Source organism: Rosa chinensis, chromosome 2, assembly GCF_002994745.2.
Source record: "Rosa chinensis cultivar Old Blush chromosome 2, RchiOBHm-V2, whole genome shotgun sequence".
NCBI classification, from domain to species: Eukaryota; Viridiplantae; Streptophyta; class Magnoliopsida; order Rosales; family Rosaceae; genus Rosa; species Rosa chinensis.
In genome coordinates this window covers 61,993,818-62,017,844 of record NC_037089.1, presented here as the reverse complement: position 1 = coordinate 62,017,844, position 24,027 = coordinate 61,993,818, and the positions used below count along the sequence as shown (strand labels likewise).

Below are 24,027 nucleotides of genomic sequence, written 5' to 3'. Positions count from 1 at the left end.
AACGGTCGAGATGTGGATATGAGACCGAAATGTGACCCTAAACTCCAACCTTGCACTTTAATTTCAGAGCGAAGCCTCGCTCTGAATAGGATCTGTATATATATATATATATATATTTTAACGGTGGGGGTTTCAAACCGACTCGAGAAAGATCACTAAAAATTTGGGCGGTTCACAACTCCTTTTAGGATTCGTTGGCTCTCCTATAAAAACGACATGCAACCCTAATACGCAATAGAATTCGAGAAAAAAAGTACCGCGTTCGTTCAAAAGCAAGGTTTTAGAGAATTTAAGGTAAATAGTTCATCTTTTATTCTATTTCAGAATCTCTAGCTGCACTTTTTCACAAACTGTTTTTGAGTACTCATGATCTATGCAACCTTTCTCTTTCTTCCTTTTTCTCGGCACAAAATCTTGTTTGTTTGGGGTTTATTTCAATCACTTGCAACACAAGTCACGTTTATTTAGGGTTTTACTTAATCACTGTACTCGATTTTCTGAACTTGAGGGTCGTAATTAGTTGATTTTTTGACTGCTATGTAATTCCAAATTCTAGGGCTGCTCATTGTTAGAGCTTTTGGGTTCAATCCCTTTATGGCTTCATAGCAGATGGAAATCTGTCCTTTATAAATTTCTTCCCCTGAAAGAAAAACAGAAGTTAATGCTTGTACTCCTTTTCCGTTTGGTTAACAAGTTTGGCTCTTCTGTGACAATTTTATCTGCTGAAGGAAGGCTGAATGTATAGTACCCCAAACATTATGTAGTGTCTTAAAGATGGTAATTTGTTTTCGGGTTGATTTGAGTCAATTACTCGTTGTCTGTTACTTGCAGATATGACAGGTGTTGCTAGTGGAAGTTCACAATTTGATGCTCATCAATATGATGCTAAAATGAATCAGTTGTAAGTTTCTAATGATACTATATGTTTTATCATCAATTGTGTGCTGCTGTTGTGCGAAGATAATTAGTAATTACAGATTTTTATGATTTGGTCTCACCTTTGATGTCGATGTGTTGCAGACTCTCAACTGATGGACAAGAATTCTTCACCTCATTCGATGAGGTTTATGAGAGTTTCGACTCTATGGGATTGCAAGAAAATCTCCTTAGAGGCCTTTATGCATATGGTATGTATAGCAAGCTGGTTCATAATGAAGTTTAATGTATCCCAGTAGAATACGTACAGTTTTATCAAAGGTTTTTCTTTTTAGTTAATTCTTGTATCTTGTGTATAATATTGTTTTTTTTTTATGGTTTTTTTTTTTTTGGGAAGGTTTTGAGAAGCCTTCTGCGATTCAGCAGAGGGGCATTGTTCCTTTCTGCAGAGGTCTTGATGTGATTCAACAGGCTCAATCCGGAACCGGGAAAACAGCAACTTTCTGCTCTGGAATTTTGCAAAACATTGATTATGATCTTGTCCAATGCCAGGCTTTGGCTTTGGTACCAACCAGGGAGTTGGCACGACAGATCGAGAAGGTTATGCGAGCACTTGGTGACTATCTTGGCGTGAAGGTTCATGCTTGCGTTGGTGGGACAAGTGTTCGTGAGGATCAACGAATTCTTCAAGCTGGTGTCCACGTTGTTATTGGAACTCCAGGGCGTGTTCTTGACATGTTGAAGAGGCAATATCTTAGGTCAGATTGCATTAAGATGTTTGTATTGGATGAAGCTGATGAAATGCTTTCTCTTGGTTTCAAGGATCAGGTTCGTTTTTTATTTTGCTTAGAACATTTGGAGTTGAGGCTTTGATTCCAAGTCCTAACATTTTTGTTTTGGTTATCAGATCTATGATATTTTCCAGCAGCTGCCATCGAATATTCAGGTGGGGGTGTTTTCTGCTACTATGCCATCTGAAGCCCTTGAACTCACAAAGAAGTTTATGAACAAACCTGTGAGGATCTTAGTAAAGCGGGATGAGCTCACTCTTGAGGGTATCAAACAATTTTATGTCAATGTTGATAAGGAACAATGGAAGTTCGACACACTGTGTGATCTCTACGAGACCTTAACCATCACCCAATGTGTCATCTTTGTCAACACAAGGCGCAATGTTGACTGGCTTACTGACAAGATGCGCAGCCGTGATCACACCGTCTCTGCTATCCATGGTGAAATGGAACAGAACACTCGTGATATCATTATGCGTGAATTCAGATCCGGCTCTTCTCGTGTTCTAATAACCACTGATCTCATGGCTCGCGGTATTGATGTGCAGCAAGTATCTCTTGTGATAAATTATGATTTGCCAACTCAACCAGAAAATTACCTTCATCGTATAGGACGAAGTGGAAGATTTGGAAGAAAAGGTGTGGCGATCAACTTTGTGACATCAGACAGCGAGAGAATGCTGCATGATATTAAGAACTTTTACCAAGTTGTCATTGAGGAGCTGCCGGACAGATTTGGTGATCTCCTCTGAGGAGCTGATATTGTTTGGAGGAATATTTTCTTATAGGAGTAATATGTAGCGTTTCCTGGTGGCATGCTATAGGTTTTTTGTTGTACCTTTTATTTTATGTTTTTGGATAGACTATATAGTCCCAATGATATTTTGATCAAAGGGGCCAATCTATTGGGGTAGCTCATGCCCAATTTTGTATTACATATGTAGTGCCTTTTTTTGGGACCTGCTGTAGGCTACAGATTGTTTCAGTTATAATTTTCTGTTGTAAACTCTAAACTTTGTTTGGACTCACTGGTTCGCCAACGCGTTACCGGATAATACAGTGGGAACTATTCTTTTTTCTGAAAAATGGATTGGAGGATTTAAAAACACAGAGCAAAAATATGAGAACCAACTTTTAACATACAAAGTCAGAAAACAATTCAAACGGAAAGAACAGGAGAGGTAACATATTGAGAGTTAAAATGATCTCATCAGAATTTAGCTGGTGGAAAATGGAAGCTCCCTGATGTCCATATTACAAACCCTCTCGATATCGTGCAGCACTCTCTTCTCATCCCTGGTCACAAAGTTAATGGCAACACCTGTTCTTCCGAAGGTTTCAATCCGTCGGTATTGTTCTGGTTGAGTAGGCAAATCATAATTTATGGCTAGAGATACTTGCTCCGCATTGATATTAGAAGCCATCATATCAGTACTGGTGATCAGAACCGGGCAAGTGCCAGAATGGAACTCACGCATAATCCTGTCACGATTGAACTGGTCCATGTCGCCATGGATAGCAGAGACGATGTGTGCCTTGCTTCGCATCTTTTGAGTAAGCCATTCCGCTTTGAGCTATTGGAAATAGTGACAGTATGGTTGAGTATGGGGTTGAGTATGGTTGCATGGCAGTATGGAAGCAGCATGGCTGCAGTAGGACTAGCACAACTTGATTACTCAACTTGTTTACTGATTGTCCTTATCTAGCATGGTTCACTGATTTTGTACATTACCTTCCACTGTTCATATCTTACCTTAGTTGTTAATCTTAATTAGTTGAGGGATTAGGTGATAGACTTTATATATATGTTGTATCCGTGTACTCTTTTATCAAGTAATACAAGAAAACTTCACTTGTCTCTTGCTTGTTTTCTTTATGGTATCAGAGCAGGCATTCAAGGCCTGAGTCTGGTTTCTTCTTCTTCTTGGGAAGTTCCTGAGTTCACCAGTTTAAGATGGCTGGTAAATCAGGTTCTAAAGAGGATGAACCTCTTGCCAATTTTTTTGATATGGAGTCTAATCCAAATCAACGTCTTAGTTCAGTTTTGTTGAATGAGTTCAACTATCTGTCTTGGGCGAGAGCTGTTACACTTGCTCTTGGAGGAAGGTCCAAACTTGGTTATGTCAATGGAGTTATACAGAAGCCTAAAGATGACTCTCCTAATCTTGATTCTTGGCTGTGCAAGGATCAACTCGTCATGTCTTGGCTAATTAACTCCATGGAGAGCAGAATAGCAGAAATTTTTAGTTTTTCTGAGTCATCTATGCATCTCTGGAATAAAGTCAAAGAGATGTATGGAAATCAGAATAATGCTGCTCGAGTTTTTCAACTCAAAAGAGATATTGCTGATCTTCAACAGGAAGGTAAGCCCTTTGTTCAGCATCTTGGTAGTCTTACTAGTATGTGGAATGAGCTAGATGTTTATAGACCTCATACTACTGAGGCTAGTGTTTTGTTAAAAAGAGCTGAGGAGGACAAGATTTTTCAGCTTCTTGCAAGCTTAAGTTCAGAATATGAAGATTTGAGAAGCCATATTCTTATGAATATTGAGATACCATCTTTCAACAATGTGTGTGCTACCATTCAAAGAGAAGAAGTTTGAAAAAAAGGTGATGAATATGGAGTCCAAGACTAGTGCATCTGAAACTAGAGCATATGCTTCTAATCACAGGCAAGCTAAAGCGAAAGTGTACAAAGGCAAGAGACCTGACTTGAAATGCAGCTACTGTGAAGGAGTTGGACATGTCAGGGATAGATGTTGGGTTCTTCATCCTGAATAGAAGCCAAAGTTTTTGAAGGAAGGCAAAGGTGCTCAAAAGAGTTGGAATCCACCAAAGGCAAACCTGACAGCAACTCCTACTGAGGGTAGGCTAAACTTCACCACCAATCCCACTACTTTAATCAATGAATTTGCTGCTTGTCTCAGCAAGAAGCATATGCATGGTGGAAGTGAAGAACCAGACATTCCTAGAATTGAAGGCCATACTACACTCCTTGGAAAATTTGCTGGATTTCTTGCAGAAACTGATTGTGTTCCAAATGAAGAAGCTTCAGGTACTCTAAAGTCCTTCTCTACTGCTCTAAGTGTTTGTGCTATGGATGATTATTGGATTATAGACTCAGGAGCTACGGACCACATGACAAATAAAATTACAAATCTGCATGAGTTTGAAAAAATGTATATTCCTTCTAAAGTATCTGTAGCAAATGGCAAAGGTGTCTCTGTTTTGGGAAAGGAAAAAATCAAATTACTCTCCAATCTTGTTGAGTCAGTTGCTCTCTATGTTCCTTCTTTTCCCTTTCAGCTCCTATTTGTTGGAAGAATTATAAACACATTAAAATGTCTTGTCATCTTCTCTTCCTATAATGTCATCTTTCAGGATCATATCACCAAGAAGACGATTGGTGAGGATTTCTTTTTGAATGGTCTCTATTATCTGCCCAAGAATTCTTTTGTTTCCAAAGCATTCCAAGTCAGTTCAAGATCAGCACAAGAGCATCTTTTGTGGCATCAATGCTTGGCTCATCCTTCAGAGAAAGTGTTGTCCTTTTTTGTTTCCAAATTTGTGCAAAGCAGACAATCAATGTGATGTCTGTCATCTGTCAAAATCCTCTAGGTTGCCTTTTACTTCCTCTTTTTCTAGAGCTAGTAATCATTTTGAAATAGTCCATTCAGACATTTGGGGTCCAGTTCTTGAATCCTATGATGGATTTAAGTATTTTGTAACATTTGTAGATGATTTTACGAGGATTACTTGGTTGTATCTATTGAAATTCAAAAGTGAAGTTGTGAATGTTTTTAAGGATTTTTATTAACTTGTCAACACTCAATTTTTTTCATCCATTCATGTGTTAAGATCCTATATTGGCTCTGAGTATATGTCCAATAATATGTCACACTACTTGAGCACACAAGGCATTGTGCATCAAACTAGCTGTGTTGGTGATAGGCGCATTTTAATGTGATATTTTAAATGTTAATTCCTCACATTTTGCTTAGTTATTCCTTAACGAATCGATTTTTAACTTAATTTCTAATTTTAGGTACATTGGAGTAGATGAAGAAGAAATGAGTGTTACGTCCATAATTACCTAGAAATGATGGAGAAGAATGAAAATGCACTAAAAAGTCAACCTTGAATATTTTCTTACTCCGGCTAGGAGAATCAGAGCCAAGCAAAGAAGAAGGAGCGGCCGCCTGACCAAATGAACTTCAAATGAGCTGAAACCTTCCAGATCCATTCTAGACACCCAAAGGATCATTTCTTATGAAGAGTGCCAGAGAAAAATATGAGTGGAAGGCCTTCAAACAATCAGCCCAATTTTCTACAGAAGCAAAACCGGAAAACTGGACCTGTAAGAGGTCCAGCAGCATTTGCAGCCCAACCACATGGATTGAAGCTCTGAAAATTTGTCAGGATGATCTACACTCATAGTGGAACATTTCATATGAAGAAGTCGAAGGCATATAATGAAGTCTTGTTGGAGAAATAATTGAAGGAATAAAGGGGAAGAAACTGACCTGAAAACAGCTCAACACCACATATTCATGTTTCCCACCCACATGAAGAAAGCTAGATGCTTTTCTCTTTTTCCTTGGATATATTTTTTCTACAATCTCTTTAATAGATCATCATCACTTCCATGTTGCTGCACCTTCATGCTTTGCTTTCATTTCATCATTTCTCTTTCTTTTCCATATTTTACAAATCACTTTCATACTCCACTTTCATTATTTTTCTTCCACTCATCATTTCACTCTTCTTTTTCTTCCCTATATAAACACCTTCTCCTCTCATTCTAAAACACATTCCTTCATCCATTCCATCTCCTTGTCTCTCCATTTCCTCTCCATATCTCTTTTCCATTCTCTAGTTTTCTTGTTCTTCATTTTCAAGCCAAGAGAAAGAGAAGCCATGCAATACATCAATTTCCCAACCACCATCCACCCTTGTGTCGTCCCTAGAAGATTGCTTGCTTTCAAGGATCTTCAAGTTCTTCGTCTCAAGGCTTTATCATTCATCTTTCAAGGTGTATTATATCCTTTCTCTTGTTTTCTTTGTTTGATTTTGTAAAACTATGAATTCTAGTTAACAAATAATGTTAAGGGCAAAGTTTAAAGCCCGTTTATATGTTTTGAGATAAAGTTGTGATTTCTATATGTTGATTTTTATGTTGCTTATGTGGGTTTGTTTAATTAAATTTGCATGATAGAAAACTTTTGTATTTTAATCTTATGTGGTTGCAAACACTTAGGGTTTTGATATAATTGGTGCTAGGTTTAAGAACATGAAATCGACTTTTCGTTTTGTGTAAACTTGAATCAAAGTAGTAAAGGTTTTGTGCAAAGACCGAATTTAATTAACGAGGATTGCAATTAGGTGGACTTTTCCATACTAAGTTGTACACTTGAGTTGATAGCCTTTCTCTATGTCTAATGCGTTGAACATGACATGATTGACTAGCTTTCTAGGGCTTGATTGCATGTTTGATAGGATTAATCTAGGTGCTTTCGCTTAGGTTAATTAGCATTGAAAAGTAAAATATGGGAAATCATTTGCTTTCGAATGTTTCACATGATCAACTCCTCTCTCATGACATTTAAAATCAACTATAGGAATTGTAATTGGATTTCTTGCATATGGATGTGGTTTTGATCTTTATTCCTTGCGTTCCACCCTTGTATATATGTTTTTACGTTTTCTTTATTTTATTTATTTTAATTTTAATTTTAAGAATCCTAATCCCCCCTTATTTGTGTTTTCTTGTATATATTTATTCTTTATTTTATTTTTGTAAATAATACTTTTTTATTTTAATTCTTTATTTGTTTATACAATTGTATATATTTATATTCTTTATTTTATTTTTGAAAATAATACTTTTCTTTATTTGTTTCACAATTACAAGTGTACCCTCAATCCCCGGAATAGAACGATCCCTATTTACTTATACTACTAACGACATTTTCAGGGTTAAATTGCGCGCTTGCTTTCAGGCACGTCAGTTGGTACTCCTCAACAGAATGGGGTTGCTGAGAGAAAGAATCGAGACCTTGAAAAAACAAGAGTACTTATGTTTCAAATGAATGTTCCAAAAAAATTTTAGTCTCAAGGTGTTCTCACTGCCACATATCTCATCAACAGACTCCCTGTAGTAGAGTGCTTGGTTTCAAATCACCTCTTGAAGTGTTGAAAGGGAGAAAAATGGATCTGTCTCACTTGAAGGTTTTTGGCTGCACATGCTTCGTTCATATTCAAGCTCATCAACGTGATAAACTTAATCCTAGAGATGATAAGTGTGTTTTTCTAGGATATTCATCTACTCAAAAGGGTTATAAATGTTATAATTATGCTACCAGGAAACTAATTGTTTCCAGGGATGTGAGATTTGACGAAGATACTCCTTATTTCACTAGAAAATCATGTGATTTTGGTCAAGGGGAGTTTCTCTCTGATTTGTTTCCAAGCCCTAACCTTCCTGTTGATGAGGATTGTAGTTTGTTTCTTAAACCTGACATCTCAGTGCAAGAAACTCCAGCAGTAGTCATTGATGCAGAAACTAGTATGTAAGAAGATCAGGAAGTTCCATATGTAACCTGACTTGGTGTGCTTGAATGCAACTTACGCGCAATAAGGGCACGGTCATCAAAGAAGTGGGAAATATTTGAACCCGAAATTATCGTACCACGGGGATTGAAAAGCTAACTTCAATCCTTGGTTATGCAGATTACTAAATCACCAACAATTTAACAAACAAAACCTAGAAAAATAGCACCAAGCTATTTACATGTCCAGCTCGGAACAACCAAGCCTAAAATGGGTCAAGAGAACCACAAATAAATGCGGAATCTCACAATCAAATGGTATGGACAATGAAAGTGGTTTGTGAAATTTGATTTTTTTTTTAATTGCGAAGAAAATAAAATTGACAATTGAAAATTAAAATTGCAACTAAAGATAAAGATAATATAAACTAATCAAGAATGGAAATTAGGTCACTAGGGTATCATCCTAGCCAAATCTAATGCATAAATATGCTCCGACAATGGTCATTCAATTCATAATGGCATCAAGAACCATACCCAAGGCTTTACAAGGCTCATGGGTCATTAGATTCCTTAAAGGGTATTCCTACTCCGGATCAAGGGTCGTAGAAACTCAATTGGGACAATCTAGAGCCTTGTTAGGGCCGCTAGTTGCACCAAAAGGCAAAGAGTTCTAGAATCAAGGTTCCCAAGCTAGCCAATACGGAAATCGAAATTGGTATTGTAACTAACCATGTTCTAAACAAGTGTCCTAGCCATAAATTAGAGAAGTGATTAGGTCCCCTAATTTTTTCTAGACATGCTCATCTACACATTCAAGAGTTAATTAAGCTCCTAAGCATGCATCTAAGCCAAATAATATAGAATAGAACATATGCCAAACACGAAATTAAAAACCATTAAATCAAAACATATTTATTACATTAAATCCATGCTAGGGCTCAAACCCTGGCTTCCTAAATAGACTACTCACAACCCATCCACAAATCAACAACAAAATACATCAATTAAAGAGGTAAAGGTGAAGAGGAGTGAGAAGTGACAAGAACAAGTCACAAATTACTGTGGAGCAATTATGACAAGCCTTGATTTATGACTTCCCACTATACCCAATCTCAAGACTTGAAGCCCCTTGATGCTCTTTGAAATCCCTTGAAGGATTGATGAAGATTTGAGGGTGGAAGTGAGGAAAGAAAAATGGAAATAGTGAAGGAGGGTGGGTGCTTGCCGATAGGAGAGAGAAAAGTGATGGGTGAGGTCTTGATGGTGTGCGGCTACTGTTGTTGGTGTCGAAGAAGGGATGGCTGCGTTTTATATAGGAAAGAACTTCGCTGACCACAGCCAATAAAAATTTGACAGCTGTCCATTTAAAAAAAAAAAAAATTGCTAATTGAAACCCCAAACAGAGAAAAGAGATCTCATTTACCGTCTTGGATAACCCCCCCTCCTCTCTCTCTCTCTCTCTCTCTCTCTCTCTCAATACGGGTTTCCTTTTGCATTCTTTTACTGAATTATAGGGATTGGAAGCGATGGGTATTGGATTCGAAGAGATGAAGCGATGTGTATTGGAATCGAAGCGAGACGATGGGTACTGGATCACTGATTAGGTGGTATAAAATTTTGTTTCAGTGTTCTAATCCAAAGAGTTCGATCATCAATTCTGGGTAATTAGATTTCGATTTGTGTTCTCGTTTAGCTTCTTGAAACTCTTTGACAAAAGTTGGTTACTTGATTCTAATTGGATACCTTGTTGCAGGTTAATGGATAGTGAAAATTGTACTGGATTGCTCTATTGAAGAACAAATGAGTCTCTACTATGCGTGTAGAATTCGATGTTTGTTCTGTGATGGTTCAATTTTGGTTTGCAATTTGTGTATCAATGCTCTCAGATTTATTAGAGATTTACATGTATTTTTGACATCTTTGGGATTTTGGTTGTTATCTTTGCGGTTTTGGTTGTTTAATGTTTGCGGTTTTGGTTGTTATCTTGTAAGAATGTTGCAGTAATCTGCATAGCCAATTGTATTCATTATTTGCTACCGCAGCAAAAACAGAGAGTAGAAGTTCACAAAGGATTGAAATTGAAAAAAAGATTATGATAAATGAAGAACCAAATGTCTGTAATGACCAAAACCCAATGGAACATGTATATCAATGGTTGAAATGCAAAAATATATCGCTTGAACGAGGATCATTGTACCATGCTTAACAACTTGTCCAAGAAGATCGCATTCTCTAAAACAATCACAAGAAGTTCAACCAAGTGTTGTAAAGCTTGAAAACCAACAACAGATATCAACATACACAAATATTGGTATAGGATGTGGAACAATAATGAACAAAAGCCGAGTTGCAAAGGAAATGAGTAAGCATTAATTCTCCCAGTTACAATGTAAATCACAAGCACAAAAACTAGCTAGTTAAAGGGTGTACATCCGAAGGCACAAATTGACCCAGTTGAAGAGTAAATCGATCATCTTGAAAAAGGGTAAAATTCCAATCAAATTCTATTAAATTTACAGACTTTCCATTTCACAGAACACCCTTTGCACCAAAATCAGATAGCAAAACTGAAGCACATTCATTCATACACGGTCTTCTCCAAAATAACTTGAACTATAAAAAGGACCCTTTAGAAAAGTTAACGGTTGCTAGTTCAATACAATATCAGCTGTTGACTGAAGCTTCTATAGACAAATAAGCTTCAGCAGTATCCAAAAGCAAATAAGCTTCAGCAGGGTCGTCATCTAAAATCTCATCCTCTTTACTCAGCATTCACCCCACGTCTGAGGTCCCAAGTTCCAATCTCACCTTCCTAAACACAGTTATCAAAGAGACGAATAGTCAACAACAATGCTCTCTTGAGAAATAATGCAACATTGAGAACGACATTGGCCTAAGCATTCCAAGAAAGCATGATAGTAATTGCTGGTTTCTCCTTTGGTCTAAAGAGACGCTGCTACTGAATAACTTCCAATTCATAAAAGAAAAGTTATGCTCAAGAAAAAACACAACCAAAAGTAATGCACAGTAATAAACCTAAAGGAAATATTACTATATATTAATGCACTAAGCCATCCATCATCAGCGACATAGCAGATGCATGTTATATTAAAGCCCTCTGACTCTAAGTCTGGACCTTAATAGATCTACCTTGAAAAGTTTTTCGTTTCCTCCTTTCAGCTAAAGAAAAGGAGGGCTTTAATATAACATATTTGTGTTCTACAACCTTCACAAAACAAAGGAATCAAAGAATAAAAGAATCATTATAGCAAATCAAATAATTGAGCTAAAACTCCTCAGCGAACATAAAAGAATCAAATCAGCATAATAGCATAACTCAGGTCCAATTCATATTGGTAACTGCAAGTGTTTAAATATGACTATAACAGCATAACTTATCATGATATACTATACAGATGCTCACAAATGACATACAATAAGACATGAAAATTATAACGTTATAATATGAAGATGTTCTTACTTGAGTCAAAACACCAGATAGTTGAACATCACATTCACTATTTTGGTGTGTTTCTGATCACATTCATTTGTTCTTCAATAGAGCAATCCACACTCATTTGTTCTTCAATAGAGCAATCCAGTACAATTTTCACTATCCATTAACCTGTAGCAGGGTATACAATTAGAATCAAGTAACCAACTTTTGTCAAAGAGTTTCAAGAAGCTAAATGAGAACACAAATCGAAATCTAATTACCCAGAATTGATGATCGAACTCTTTGGATTAGAACACTGAAACAAAATTTTATACCACCTAATCAGTGATCCAGTACCCATCGTCTCGCTTCGATTCCAATACCCATTACTCCATCTCTTCGAATCCAATACCCATCGCTTCCAATCCCTATAATTCAGTAAAAGAATGCAAAAGGAAACCCGTATTGAGAGAGAGAGAGAGAGGAGGGGGGGGGGGGTTATCCAAGACGGTAAATGAGAGAGAAAAGATGTTTGGGGTTTCAATTAGCAAATTTTTTTTTTTTATAAATGGACAGCTGTCAAATTTTTATTGGCTGTGGTCAGCCCACCCTGACCAGGGCTGGTCAGTGAAGTTCTTTCCTTTTATATATAAGAGGAAAAGATGGTTTCGGTGGCCAGCTGAGAGAAAGGAAAGGATAAGAAAGAGTGTGAGGTGGCAGCAAGTGATTGGTCAAGAAAATAAAATAAAATGGAAAGAGGAATGATGGATGACGTGCAGGTGGCAACAATTAGCATGTTAATTAACCCTTTGGTTAATTAACTGATAGTGCAGTCATCATTTTTATTGTTATTTCTCTTTCGTTTTCTTCTTTTCTTCAATTTTCTTCAAAGTAATATCGTAGACATTCTCGTTCTTGATCATGTTCCATTTCTTGCCTATATTGACCATGTTTGACCTCTCCAACTAGTTCGTCTTTTTGACGGAAACTCCATTTTACTCTAATTTCGCACAACTTCTTTCGAAATCCACAACTCCGCTTATTTACTACAATATAAATAAAATTAGATTAATTACATAATAATCAACTTGAGAATTAAATAATTTCTAGTGTTTTAGATATAATTACATGCATAAAAATGCATGTAATCATAACCACTGATATAGAAACTGATACTCAACCAGTTGTTGAACCTTCTTCTCCACCTGAAGTTGTTCTTCGTAGAAATCCGTTGGTTTCACCTCCTGCAGTTGTTCTTCGAAGGAACCCTCCACGAGATCGAGGTCCTCCATCCAAGCTAAGTGATTACAAAACTTACACTGCAAGGTATCCAATGACAAACTTCATATCCTATAAGAAATTCTCTTCAGCTCATTCTGCTTTTCTAAATGTTCTTGATGGTACTCATGAACCTCAAAGCTTTGAGGAAGCTAATCACCTTGATGTATGGAAGAAAGCTATGGCAGATGAACTTCAAGCTCTCCATGACAATAATACATGGAGTGTTGTTCGAATTCCTAAAGGAAAGAAGGCTGTTGGCAGTCGTTGGGTTTACAAAACAAAGCTTCATTCTGATGGATCTGTGGAAAGATATAAGGCTCGTTTAGTAGCTTGTGGTTTTACTCAAACATATGGAGTAGACTACAAGGAGACTTTTGCTCCTGTTGCTAAAATGAGTACAGTAAGAGTTTTATTATCAGTTGCAGTTAACCATTCTTGTCCATTGTACCAGATGGATGTAAAAAAAGCCTTTTTACGTGGAGATCTTGAAGAGGAGGTTTATATGAAGCTACCTCCTGGTCATCCTCAATCTCATGATCCTGAAATAGTATGCAAGCTGCATAAGTCCATCTATGGTTTAAAGCAATCTTCTCGTGCTTGGTATGCTAAACTTAGTTAAGTACTTGAGGAAGTTGGTTTTCACAGAAGCAATGCAGATTCTTCGTTGTTTGTTCGGATAGGTTCAATCAGTAAGCTTGTGGTGCTCATCTATGTTGATGATTTGATAGTGACTGGTGACAATGTTGAGGAGATTCAATCTCTCAAGCAATCTCTTCGAAACAAGTTTGCTATTAAGGATTTGGGAATTCTCAAGTATTTTCTTGGCATAGAGATGGCTACTTCTCATAAAGGCCTCTTTCGCAATCAGTGAAAGTACATACTTGATCTGCTGCAAGATGCAGATATGGAAGATTGCAAACCAGCTCGCACTCCTCTTGACAGCAAGCTGCAACTTAATGCATCAAGTGAACCTTTCTTAAATCTAACCTCCTATCAACGGTTAGTTGGTAAGCTTATCTATCTCACAATCACTCGACCTGACATTTCTTATGCTGTAAGCATTGTCAGTCAATTCATGCATGCTCCAACTTTAGCTCATCTTCACATTGTGAAGAGAATTCTTAGTTATCTCAAAAGTTCTGTTGGAAGAGGTATTTTGATGAAAAACAATGGAAACACTCACATAATGGGCTACACTGATGCTGATTGGGCAGGCAATTCTCTTGATCGAAAATCCACAACTGGTTTCTGTACATTTGTTGGTGGAAATTTGGTTACTTGGAAGAGTAAGAAACAAACCGTTGTTGCTCATTCTAGTGCAGAAGCTGAATATAGAGCTATGGCTTCCACTGCATGTGAGCTTATTTGGTTAAAAGGTTTTCTATCTGATTTGGGATTTCCAAGCTGTCAACCAATGTCACTCTTCTGTGACAATCAAGCTGCAATGCATATTCCCTCTAATCCAGTATTTCATGAAAGAACCAAACACATTGAGGTTGATTTCCATTACATTTGAGCTCAAGTTCAATCCAAGGTCATTGATACACATTACACTCGAAGTCATGATCAATTGGCTGATATTTTTACCAAATCTCTCCCAACTGCTCAGTTTCTCAGAATTTTGGGCAAGCTTGGCTCAATGAATCCTCTTGATCCAGCTTGAGGGGGAGTATTGGAAATAGTGACAGTATGGTTGAGTATGGGGTTGAGTATGGTTGCATGGCAGTATGGAAGCAGCATGGCTGCAGTATGACTAGCACAACTTGATTACTCAACTTGTTTACTGATTGCACTTATCTAGCATGGTTCACTGATTTTGTACATTACCTTCTACTGTTCATATCTTACCTTAGTTGTTAATCTTAGTTGAGGGATTAGGTGATAGACTTTATATATATGTTGTATCCGTGTACTCTTTTATCAAGTAATACAAGAAAACTTCACAATTGTCTCTTGCTTGTTTTCTTTATGAGCCTTGTATTAACAAGGATGACACTCTGGGAAGTGATGCACAAGGTATCGTAGAGATCACAGAGTTTGTCAAACTTCCCTTCTTCCTTTTCAACGTTTACGTAAAATTGCATTACACCTTCCATTCCTGTAGACAAAAGGAATCCCATAAGTAACATAAATAAAGAATAACTACCTAAATTTGGCTTCCAATACTGTCCAGAAGCCATCGAGATTTGTCTTCATGGTGACGTGGTAAAGGCGTGCAGCCATAGCTTCTCTGAGACATTCATCGAACAGCTATTTTGTCAACAACGACTCCACGAGACGATTGTCCATGCACTAGCCAGACATAGGAATAAAATAGAGGAGCACTGACTAGACGAATTCACCATATATTAACACATGCTTAAACTACTAGACTAACCATATATTAAGCACGTTTAATACAGTTTACTTGTACGTGATCAAGTAATGCTTACCTGAAAATCTGAAATTGAGTCGTGTATGAAGTGGTTCTCTGAATTGTTGGATGCTATTAGCGGCAAAAATTTCCTAATATTTTGAGCCTTCAATTCTACCAAAGATCTACCTCTGTTTATAAGAAAGCTATTTCTTGCCCTGCAAGTAATTAAGAAGAGGCCTAGGAGTGCTCTCCAAGTTGAGTAATTACTGTAATTAGATTAAGTACAACTAGGAAACTCAGAGCACACAATTAAAAACTAGATTCTGGTGAGCTGGTTCTAACTCCCAAGCAGCTATCACACCGATGTATTCGACGCATATGGTTGCATGGCAGGGGATTGACTCCAAACTTTAAGCTAGTTCTAAATCTCTCACCACAAAAATATAAAATTACACCCTTGAAGAGTAGTATAAAGTCTAAACAAATAATATTTGTGTTATTTAGTCTTTTTAGGTTTGTTTTCTTCTTGCCAATAACATTCCACATCCTACTTCTCTGCACATAGCTTTAAAACCCTAATTGCGGAAAAGAAAAATGCAGTTCAAAACGCAAAAGGGCTTCGAGGCAGGAACAAGCAGCAAGGGTTCAATAGACATCATATAAAGTATAAACTACACCTTCAAAATCTCTTTGTTTCTGTTCTCCATGCAATCGAAAGTCTTGCAAAGCTAGGCATCATTCATCAAGACAAAACATGGCCTTCAAAGTCGAGGATATGGATCGAATATCCCAATTGCCGAAATCCATTATGGAGAAAATCCTCTTTTGCTTGCCTGCAGAAAATGCAGTCCGCATGACCTACTCTTCGACTACATGGAAAAGTCTCTGGGAATCTCTTCCAGAGTCTAAATATGACTTCGATTTGGACAATGAGGTACTTGTCGACTGAGGGAATACTTTATTCCAGAGAACACTTGCAGTTTTAACTGCCTAAAAGAGCTCCATCTGTTTAATGTTGATTTGGGTGGATTAGCGGGGAATAAGTTCCTTCCTAGATGCCCTTCTTGAGACTTTGAATTCCACACTGTGACGGTCTTGAACTCTCTGGAGATTTTATCACCAAGCTCAAGAAGGTTACTTTCAGATCCAGTCAAGGCATGCATAGTTACAAGATTGAGGCAGCCAATCTTCAGACTCTTAAATATTCAAATCCATGCATATAGCCAACTGAACCTTGGAAAAATTCGCTGGCAATAATTTAAAGAAGCTGATTGTAAGAATGTGACGACATTACCAGCCTGTCCAGCCACTTCATTGAGAAACTTTTATCTAAATTTCCCTTTCTTGAGTAGTTGAAGTTGAGTGAATTATTTAGAGAGGCTGAAAGTAAGAATTTCTAGTGATCGACTAAGGAAATTAAAAATGACATTGGTTCATGGTAGGGCTGCCACTTGGTTTGGTAATTACCAAACTGATCGAATACCAACCGATACTTTAGATTTGGTCAACCAACTTTTTGATACCCGAGACCGATAAAACCAAAATCGAAAATTACGGAAAAAGTTGGTTTGGTTTTGGTAAATACCGAATCTACCGATTATCTAAATATTAACTTTATATACTATGGTTTTCAATACACATACATGTATATTAAGAAGTAAACATAAAAATTTTCGTAATAGTATGTGTAAGACTTGATATGAACATCTAATGAATGCATATCAAGTGTAATAACTATTGTTACCTAAAGAGAAAGTAATCTGAGATAATATGAGAAATCCTATTCCATGATATTCGTATTTATTTGTGAATCTAATATTACGATTGGAAATCTAAATGGCTTGGTAACCAAGCAAGAATATATCGGATATTATTTTGTTAGATACAGTAATAATGATATTAAGTAACCTGTTATGGGCAGGTATTCATTGTTCTGTACAATATAAATACAAGGTCCCTGTGACCTCTCTGATACACAAGCATACGGTTCTAGCCCCATAGATAGTAGCTTCTAAGTTGAGAGGATCACAGAAGACCTTGTTGCAATATCGATGGCTTTCTCCACCACTGCTGGTATTATTCATGTTCATGACTGATTCTGTTATTGTATGCTATATATGTATGATCTTCATCTTGTGTTTATTATTTGTGCAACTTCATATGTAGTTTATTTTCCGCTTACAATTGGTATCAGAGCTTTAGTTGCATGATAATAAACCGGATTAGGCTTTTTGCAATATTAGGTTTTGTGTTGCAAAATTTTCAAAAAAAAAAAAAAAAAAAAAAAAAAAACGGAACAGGCCTAAAACCCTTTATGGTTTAATGCTTTACCCCAAAAAGCAATAGTGCTACTGTGCTATTATCTGCAAAGCAGTCAATGCGAGAAGCACATAGTTTTTCCCCAAAAGCAGTAGTGCTATTATCTGCAAAGCAGTTATTTTATTGCCCAAGTGCACGTACAGTACTCCCCAGTTTTGGGGTTTTAACTTTTAAGAACGGTCTCTCCTCTTCAGTTTTCAGTTTTGGGGTTTTAGGTTTTGTGAGAGAAAATTCCAATTTTTGAGAATTCAAGCTTCTGATTGAAAATTCCTTCAAGTTCTCCCATGGGTATGCCCTGGTATGATTATATGAATGTGTATTTGTTTCAATTAACCCTCCTTTGCAGCGCAGGAGCGTCCCGGTAAGTTTTCGTTTCAAAAACTTGGAATTTTACATATATACATAATTCTGATGTTGAATGAGAACCTTAGAAGCATTCCCGGCGTGCATCTAGGTTAGTGTAGATGGTGACCGGATGGAATTTAAATTTTGTTTTGCTTGATCATGAATTTTGATTGTATTGTTGAAATTGTCTTGTGATTGAGTGATGAGTTTTGTGTTTTTCTTTTCACTACTCTGTATCTTATGAATTATGTATGTATGTTGTTATGAACAAATTGCTTTTGACAAGATTGTCTCCCTTAAGTGTTCAGTATCTTGTTAATTGTAATTTGATAACAAACTGATCGTAAAGTTTAATCTTTACAATGCCAAGTTCTAAGTTTTCAGAATAGTTTTATGGTATATGTTGTAACATCAATCTGCCATTTGATTATTTTGAGAACCATTCAGTTATAGACTTGCAACTTGTGTCTTTGATTTTTAGAATATAATTGTATCTTCAACAGAAGGACTAGACTTTTATGTTCTTGAAATTAAACCAGTGTAATATGAAATTTTAGAAACTATATTTGGTGAACTGATCTTTTCTTCTTGCTAATATGTGTTGAAAGTTCAGGGATATTTTAGCTTCTAATTTTTCAGTTTTACAATTAAGAAATACAATATATTGGATTGTCTTTGTGCCAATAGGTAAAGCCTTCCACCTGAATGTGCATTTTGGGGATCTTTTTGTTTTCTATGTGAAATTTTCACTTGTTTGCTTGTTTGAATTTTCTGTGGATTGCTATGAATTTTGAATTCAATTTTTTTTTCAAACAAATCCTTAAAGTCTTGAACAGAAAACTGAAATTTTTCTTTCTTTTCCTTGTTTTTCAGCTATGAACTCTGGCTATTCTCTACATAACATTGAGCCTCTTAATGGCTCAAATTTTAAAACATGGAAAGAGCGTATTGAGCTTTATCTTGGCCTCCAAGGACTTGATGTGTGTTTGAGGGAGCCTCAACCTGTTTTGAATGATACTAGTACTGAGGCAATGATTGTGAAACACAGGGAGTGGCATAGGACCAATAGAATGGCCAAACTAATTATGAAACAAACCATGTCACCTGTGGTGAGGGGTAGTGTCGCTGAACCTGATACGGCTTTGGGATTTATGACTGCTATTGGCCTGAAGTTTAAGGAGAATGAGAAAGCAGAGATTTCAGCCTTACTAGATCAGCTTTTAGGCATGAAGTTTGACACCTCAGAGAGTGTTAGGGAGCATATAATGACAATCATTCACATAACCACTAGACTTGGTGAACTGGAGATTGTGTTCTCTGATGCCTTCATTGTTCACTTGGCCTTGATCCGTCTTCCTCCTAGTTTTGGCCCACTGAAGACTGCATATTTTTCACAGAAGGAAAAATGGGACTTGAATGAGCTTATAGCAATTTGTGTGCAGGAAGAAGAGCTAATTAAGAGCCATAGGACTGTGTCTGTGAATCTGGTTAACAAGCAGAAATGGAAGGGTAAGGGAAAAGCAGTTGCAGCGTCTAGTGCTGCAAATTCTGGTGAGGGCACAAGCGGGACTAAACCATATCAACTTGGTCCTAAGAAAGGCGTCAATAAGGGCAAGAAATCTGGGACATTTAAGTGTTTTTTCTGCAAGAAGGAAGGGCACATTAAAAAGAACTGTAAGGGTTTTAAAGATTGGCTGGTGAAAAAGGGTAAGTCTTGGTTTTCAGTGTTTTCTATTGAAGTAAATTTAGTAAATTTTTCCCCTAGTTCCTGGTTTCTTGACACAGGCTCACCTATACATATTGCAAACAATTTGCAGGGCTTCATAACAAGGAGGGCACCAAGGAAAAATGAAGTCAACATCTCTGTGGGAAATGGAATTGGAGTAGCAGTTAAGGCTATAGGAACAGTTAGGCTAGTATTAGGCTCTGGAGCCACTTTTGATTTAGAGAATGTTTTTTATATCCCTTCAATGAAGAGGAATCTTATTTCAGTTTCATGTTTAGTCAAGAAAAGATGTACTTTTTTCATCGACTTATCAGGAATAAAAGTCTCTTTTGATTCGAAATCTCTTGCCTTTGCTCATTTCATTAATGATTATTGGTTGCTTGATTGCTCTCTGCCTAAAGATGTGATGTTGATTGAAAATGGTGAATCAGATTTGAGTAAGAAAAGAAAGTTTAGTGAAAATTCTGCATTTTTATGGCATAGAAGGCTTGCTCATATTTCCAAAGAAAGATTGCAGAGAATGGAAAGGGAAAATTTGTTGCCTAAGCTTGACTGGTCAGATTTTGATACTTGTATAGAATGCCTTAAGGGGAAATTTACTAAATCCAGGAATAAAACTTCAAATAGAAACACTGAACCACTTCAGTTGATCCACACTGATATTTGTGGACCATTTGCAAATACCACCATCTGTGGAAATAGATACTTCATCACTTTCATAGATGATTTTACCCGTTATTGTCATGTCTTCTTGTTGTCTGAAAAATCTCAAGCTTTAGAGAAATTCATTATCTTTAGAGCTGAAGTAGAAAAGGAATTGGGGAAAGAGATTAAATCAGTTAGATCAGATAGAGGGGGAGAATATTATGGTAGGTACACTGAGGCAGGACAACAAAAGGGGCCTTTTGCACTGTATTTAGAAAAACATGGAATCCAAGCTCAATATACTACACCCGGAACACCAGAATCCAATGGAATTTCAGAAAGGAGAAACAGGTCTCTTTTAAACATGGTTAGGAGCATGATGTGTACCTCGGGATTGCCTAGATTTCTTTGGGGTGAAGCATTAAAAACTGCCAATTATTTGATAAATAGAACTCCAAGCAAAGCTGTCACTAAGACCCCTTATGAACTGTGGAAGAATAAAAAGCCTAGTGTGAATCACATTCATGTTTGGGGATGCAGAGCTGAAGCTAGACCTTACAACCCTCATATTGGAAAACTAGATCCCAAAACAGTTTCAGCCTATTTTATTGGCTATCCGGAAAGATCTTTTGGTTACAGATTTTATTGTCCTGATCATAGCACCAGAATTTTTGAGACAAATAGAGCTGTTTTCCTTGATGAAATAAATCATTCCCATGCTTTCGAAGATCTTGAGCTTGAGTTTCAAGAATTGACAAACGATGAAACTGAGATGTCAAGCACACCACTTGACTTCAATATCCCTGCTGAACCTGTTCTGCAACCTCAACTTGAAGTTGTGCAACAAGTTCAACAACCAGCTCAAAATGTTGAACTGCCAAATCCAATAGAAATTGAAGTAGAACCTCAAGTTGGTGTTGTGGGGGAGGGACAAAATGAAAACGTAGTTGCAGGAGAAGCTCAAAACGAGCTTGCTGCTGATAACCAGATTTTAAGAAGATCAACAAGGGTTAGAAGACCAACAATTAATACTGCAGAATATGAAGTGTACCTGCAGGAGGCAGATTTGGAGTTTTCTGATGATAACGACCCTTTAAGCTATAAGCAGGCCATTGAAAGTGACCAACGTTTAAAATGGGAGGAAGCAATGAAAGCTGAAATGAAATCGATGGAAGATAATCAAGTCTGGGAATTGGTGGAACCTGTGAAGAATCATAAAGCAATTGGCTGCAAGTGGGTTTACAAAACCAAGAGATGTGCAGATGGCTCCATTGAGAGATATAAGGCTAGGCTAGTAGCCAAAGGCTTTACACAACAAGAAGGAATAGATTTTAATGAGACTTTTTCACCTGTTTCCACTAAGGATGCTTTCAGAATTATTATGGCCTTAGTGGCACATTTCGACATGGAATTGCACCAAATGGATGTGAAGACTGCCTTCTTGAATGGAGACTTGGATGAGGAGATCTACATGAGACAACCAGAAGGTTTTATTGAGCCTGGAACTGAACAATTAGTTTGCAGACTTAATAAATCAATTTATGGGTTGAAACAAGCCTCACGACAGTGGTACCTTAAGTTTGATGCAGTTGTGTGCTCTTTTGGTTTCGTAGAAAATTTGGTTGATGAATGTGTGTATATGAAAATCAGTGGCAGGAATTTTATTTTTCTTGTGCTTTATGTGGATGATATTTTATTGGCAAGCACTGATAAGGGGCTGCTGCAGGAAACCAAATATTTTCTTTCAAGTAATTTTGATATGAAAGACTTGGGAGAGGCTTCCTTTGTTCTGGGAATAGAAATCACTAGAGATAGAACCAAGCACTTGCTAGGACTATCCCAACAGAATTATATTTCAAAGATATTGAAGAGATTTGAAATGCATAATTGTTCTCCAGGACAAGTGCCTATGTCTAAGGGTGATAAACTAAACAAGAGTCAATGCCCCAAAAATGATATTGAGAAAGAAGACATGAAGAGTAAACCATATTCTAGGCTTGTGGGGAGCTTGATGTATGCTCAAGTCTGTACTAGACCTGATTTGGCTTTTGCAGTAAGTATGTTAGCTAGGTTTCAATCCAATCCAGGACACGAACACTGGATAGCTGGGAAGAAAATCTTAAGGTACTTGCAGAAAACCAAGAGTTATAGTTTGGTTTACCGAAGAGTGAATGAGCTTGAAGTTGAGGGCTTTTCGGATGCAGACTTTGCAGGGCAATATTCTGATTCTGGGAAGTCAACTTCCGGCTATGTATTCATGCTTGCTGGAGGAGCTATAGCATGGAAAAGTGTAAAACAAACGCAGACTGCAACCTCCACTATGATGGCAGAGTACATTGCCATCTATGAAGCAACATGTCAAGGCTTGTGGCTGAAAAATTTCTTGCAGCAGACCAAATTAGTGAGCTCCATTATTTCCAGACCATTGAAAGTACACTGTGACAACTCAGCTGCAGTTTACTTTACCAAGAACAATAAAAGATCAACCAACTCCAAGCATATTGACTTGAAATATTATAGTGTTAGAGAAAGGGTGAAGCATAAGGAGCTTGATATTGTGAAGATTAGTACACAGAACCAGTTGGCTGATCCATTCACAAAACCCTTATCTGTTGCAGCTTTCCAAACTCATGCACGAAGTATTGGCATTCTGCCTACTTTGGATACTGAAGTCTAGTGGGAGTATTGCCAAATTCAGTGGGAGTTCTGTTTTGTTTTGAGCTGATTTTTTAAGTTTTCTGATTAATGTTTCAGTTTTATATTTTGAGTTTTAAGAACTTATCAAGTTGTATTTGACATTTGAATTCTACAAGTCAATAAAATTCAGTTTATCCATGGTTTTAAGTTATATATATTGTTTTGCTGCAGCATTTTGTTTTGATTTCTGTTCTGATCCGTTTTGAATTTTACCATATATGTATACATTCAGCAATTGGTTTTGTGGATCGACATTTTGATAACGTACACATTATGATCAGTTATAAACATTGACTGAGTGTTGAGGTTCTTGCACATTGAACCATTAAGAGGACCATGTACAGATGCATTAAGAGTTAAAATTCACATTCATTGACACTGTACATATTAAGTGATAATTCTAGTGTCTCATGTGATGCATAATCATGGGGTTTTGTAATTGCAGAGGGATCAATTTTTTTTTACAACTTTGAATCTTTTCTGTGGTTCTTCAACATGGTTGTACATTGACAGAGATTTGGTTAGATTAAGGTACTCATTTTATCTCTGTGCACACTTTGGTTGATTACTATGTCTATACTGAGCAATATTCTTATTACATGGATTCACTAGATGTTCAAGTGGGAGATTGTAAGACTTGATATGAACATCTAATGAATGCATATCAAGTGTAATAACTATTGTTACCTAAAGAGAAAGTAATCTGAGATAATATGAGAAATCCTATTCCATGATATTCGTATTTATTTGTGAATCTAATATTACGATTGGAAATCTAAATGGCTTGGTAACCAAGCAAGAATATATCGGATATTATTTTGTTAGATACAGTAATAATGATATTAAGTAACCTGTTATGGGCAGGTATTCATTGTTCTGTACAATATAAATACAAGGTCCCTGTGACCTCTCTGATACACAAGCATACGGTTCTAGCCCCATAGATAGTAGCTTCTAAGTTGAGAGGATCACAGAAGACCTTGTTGCAATATCGATGGCTTTCTC

General features: G+C 36.9%; 1 protein-coding gene and 1 long non-coding RNA gene across 3 annotated transcripts; one reads left to right on the top strand and one right to left on the bottom strand.

Moving 5' to 3' along the window:
• Positions 1 to 61: 61 nt before the first annotated feature.
• Positions 62 to 3,250, top strand: LOC112186876 (eukaryotic initiation factor 4A-10). 2 transcript variants are annotated; one of them, XM_024325419.2, is made up of 5 exons: positions 62 to 294; positions 832 to 901; positions 1,021 to 1,127; positions 1,274 to 1,704; positions 1,784 to 3,250. In XM_024325419.2, the coding sequence occupies exons 2-5, from the start codon at positions 834 to 836 to the stop codon at positions 2,417 to 2,419; spliced, it is 1,242 nt and encodes a 413-aa protein (XP_024181187.1). In that variant the 5' UTR covers positions 62 to 294; positions 832 to 833; the 3' UTR covers positions 2,420 to 3,250. The 2 variants fall into 2 exon arrangements, with proteins under 2 accessions (XP_024181187.1, XP_040370276.1); XM_040514342.1 differs by lacking the exon at positions 832 to 901.
• Positions 3,251 to 10,587: 7,337 nt separating this feature from the next.
• LOC121051635 lies at positions 10,588 to 12,101 on the bottom strand. The gene is made up of 3 exons (XR_005806306.1): positions 11,935 to 12,101; positions 11,699 to 11,842; positions 10,588 to 11,029 (listed from the first exon to the last, which is right to left on the bottom strand). It is a non-coding gene; the product is annotated as an uncharacterized LOC121051635 (long non-coding RNA).
• Between the last annotated feature and the right edge of the window lie 11,926 nt (positions 12,102 to 24,027).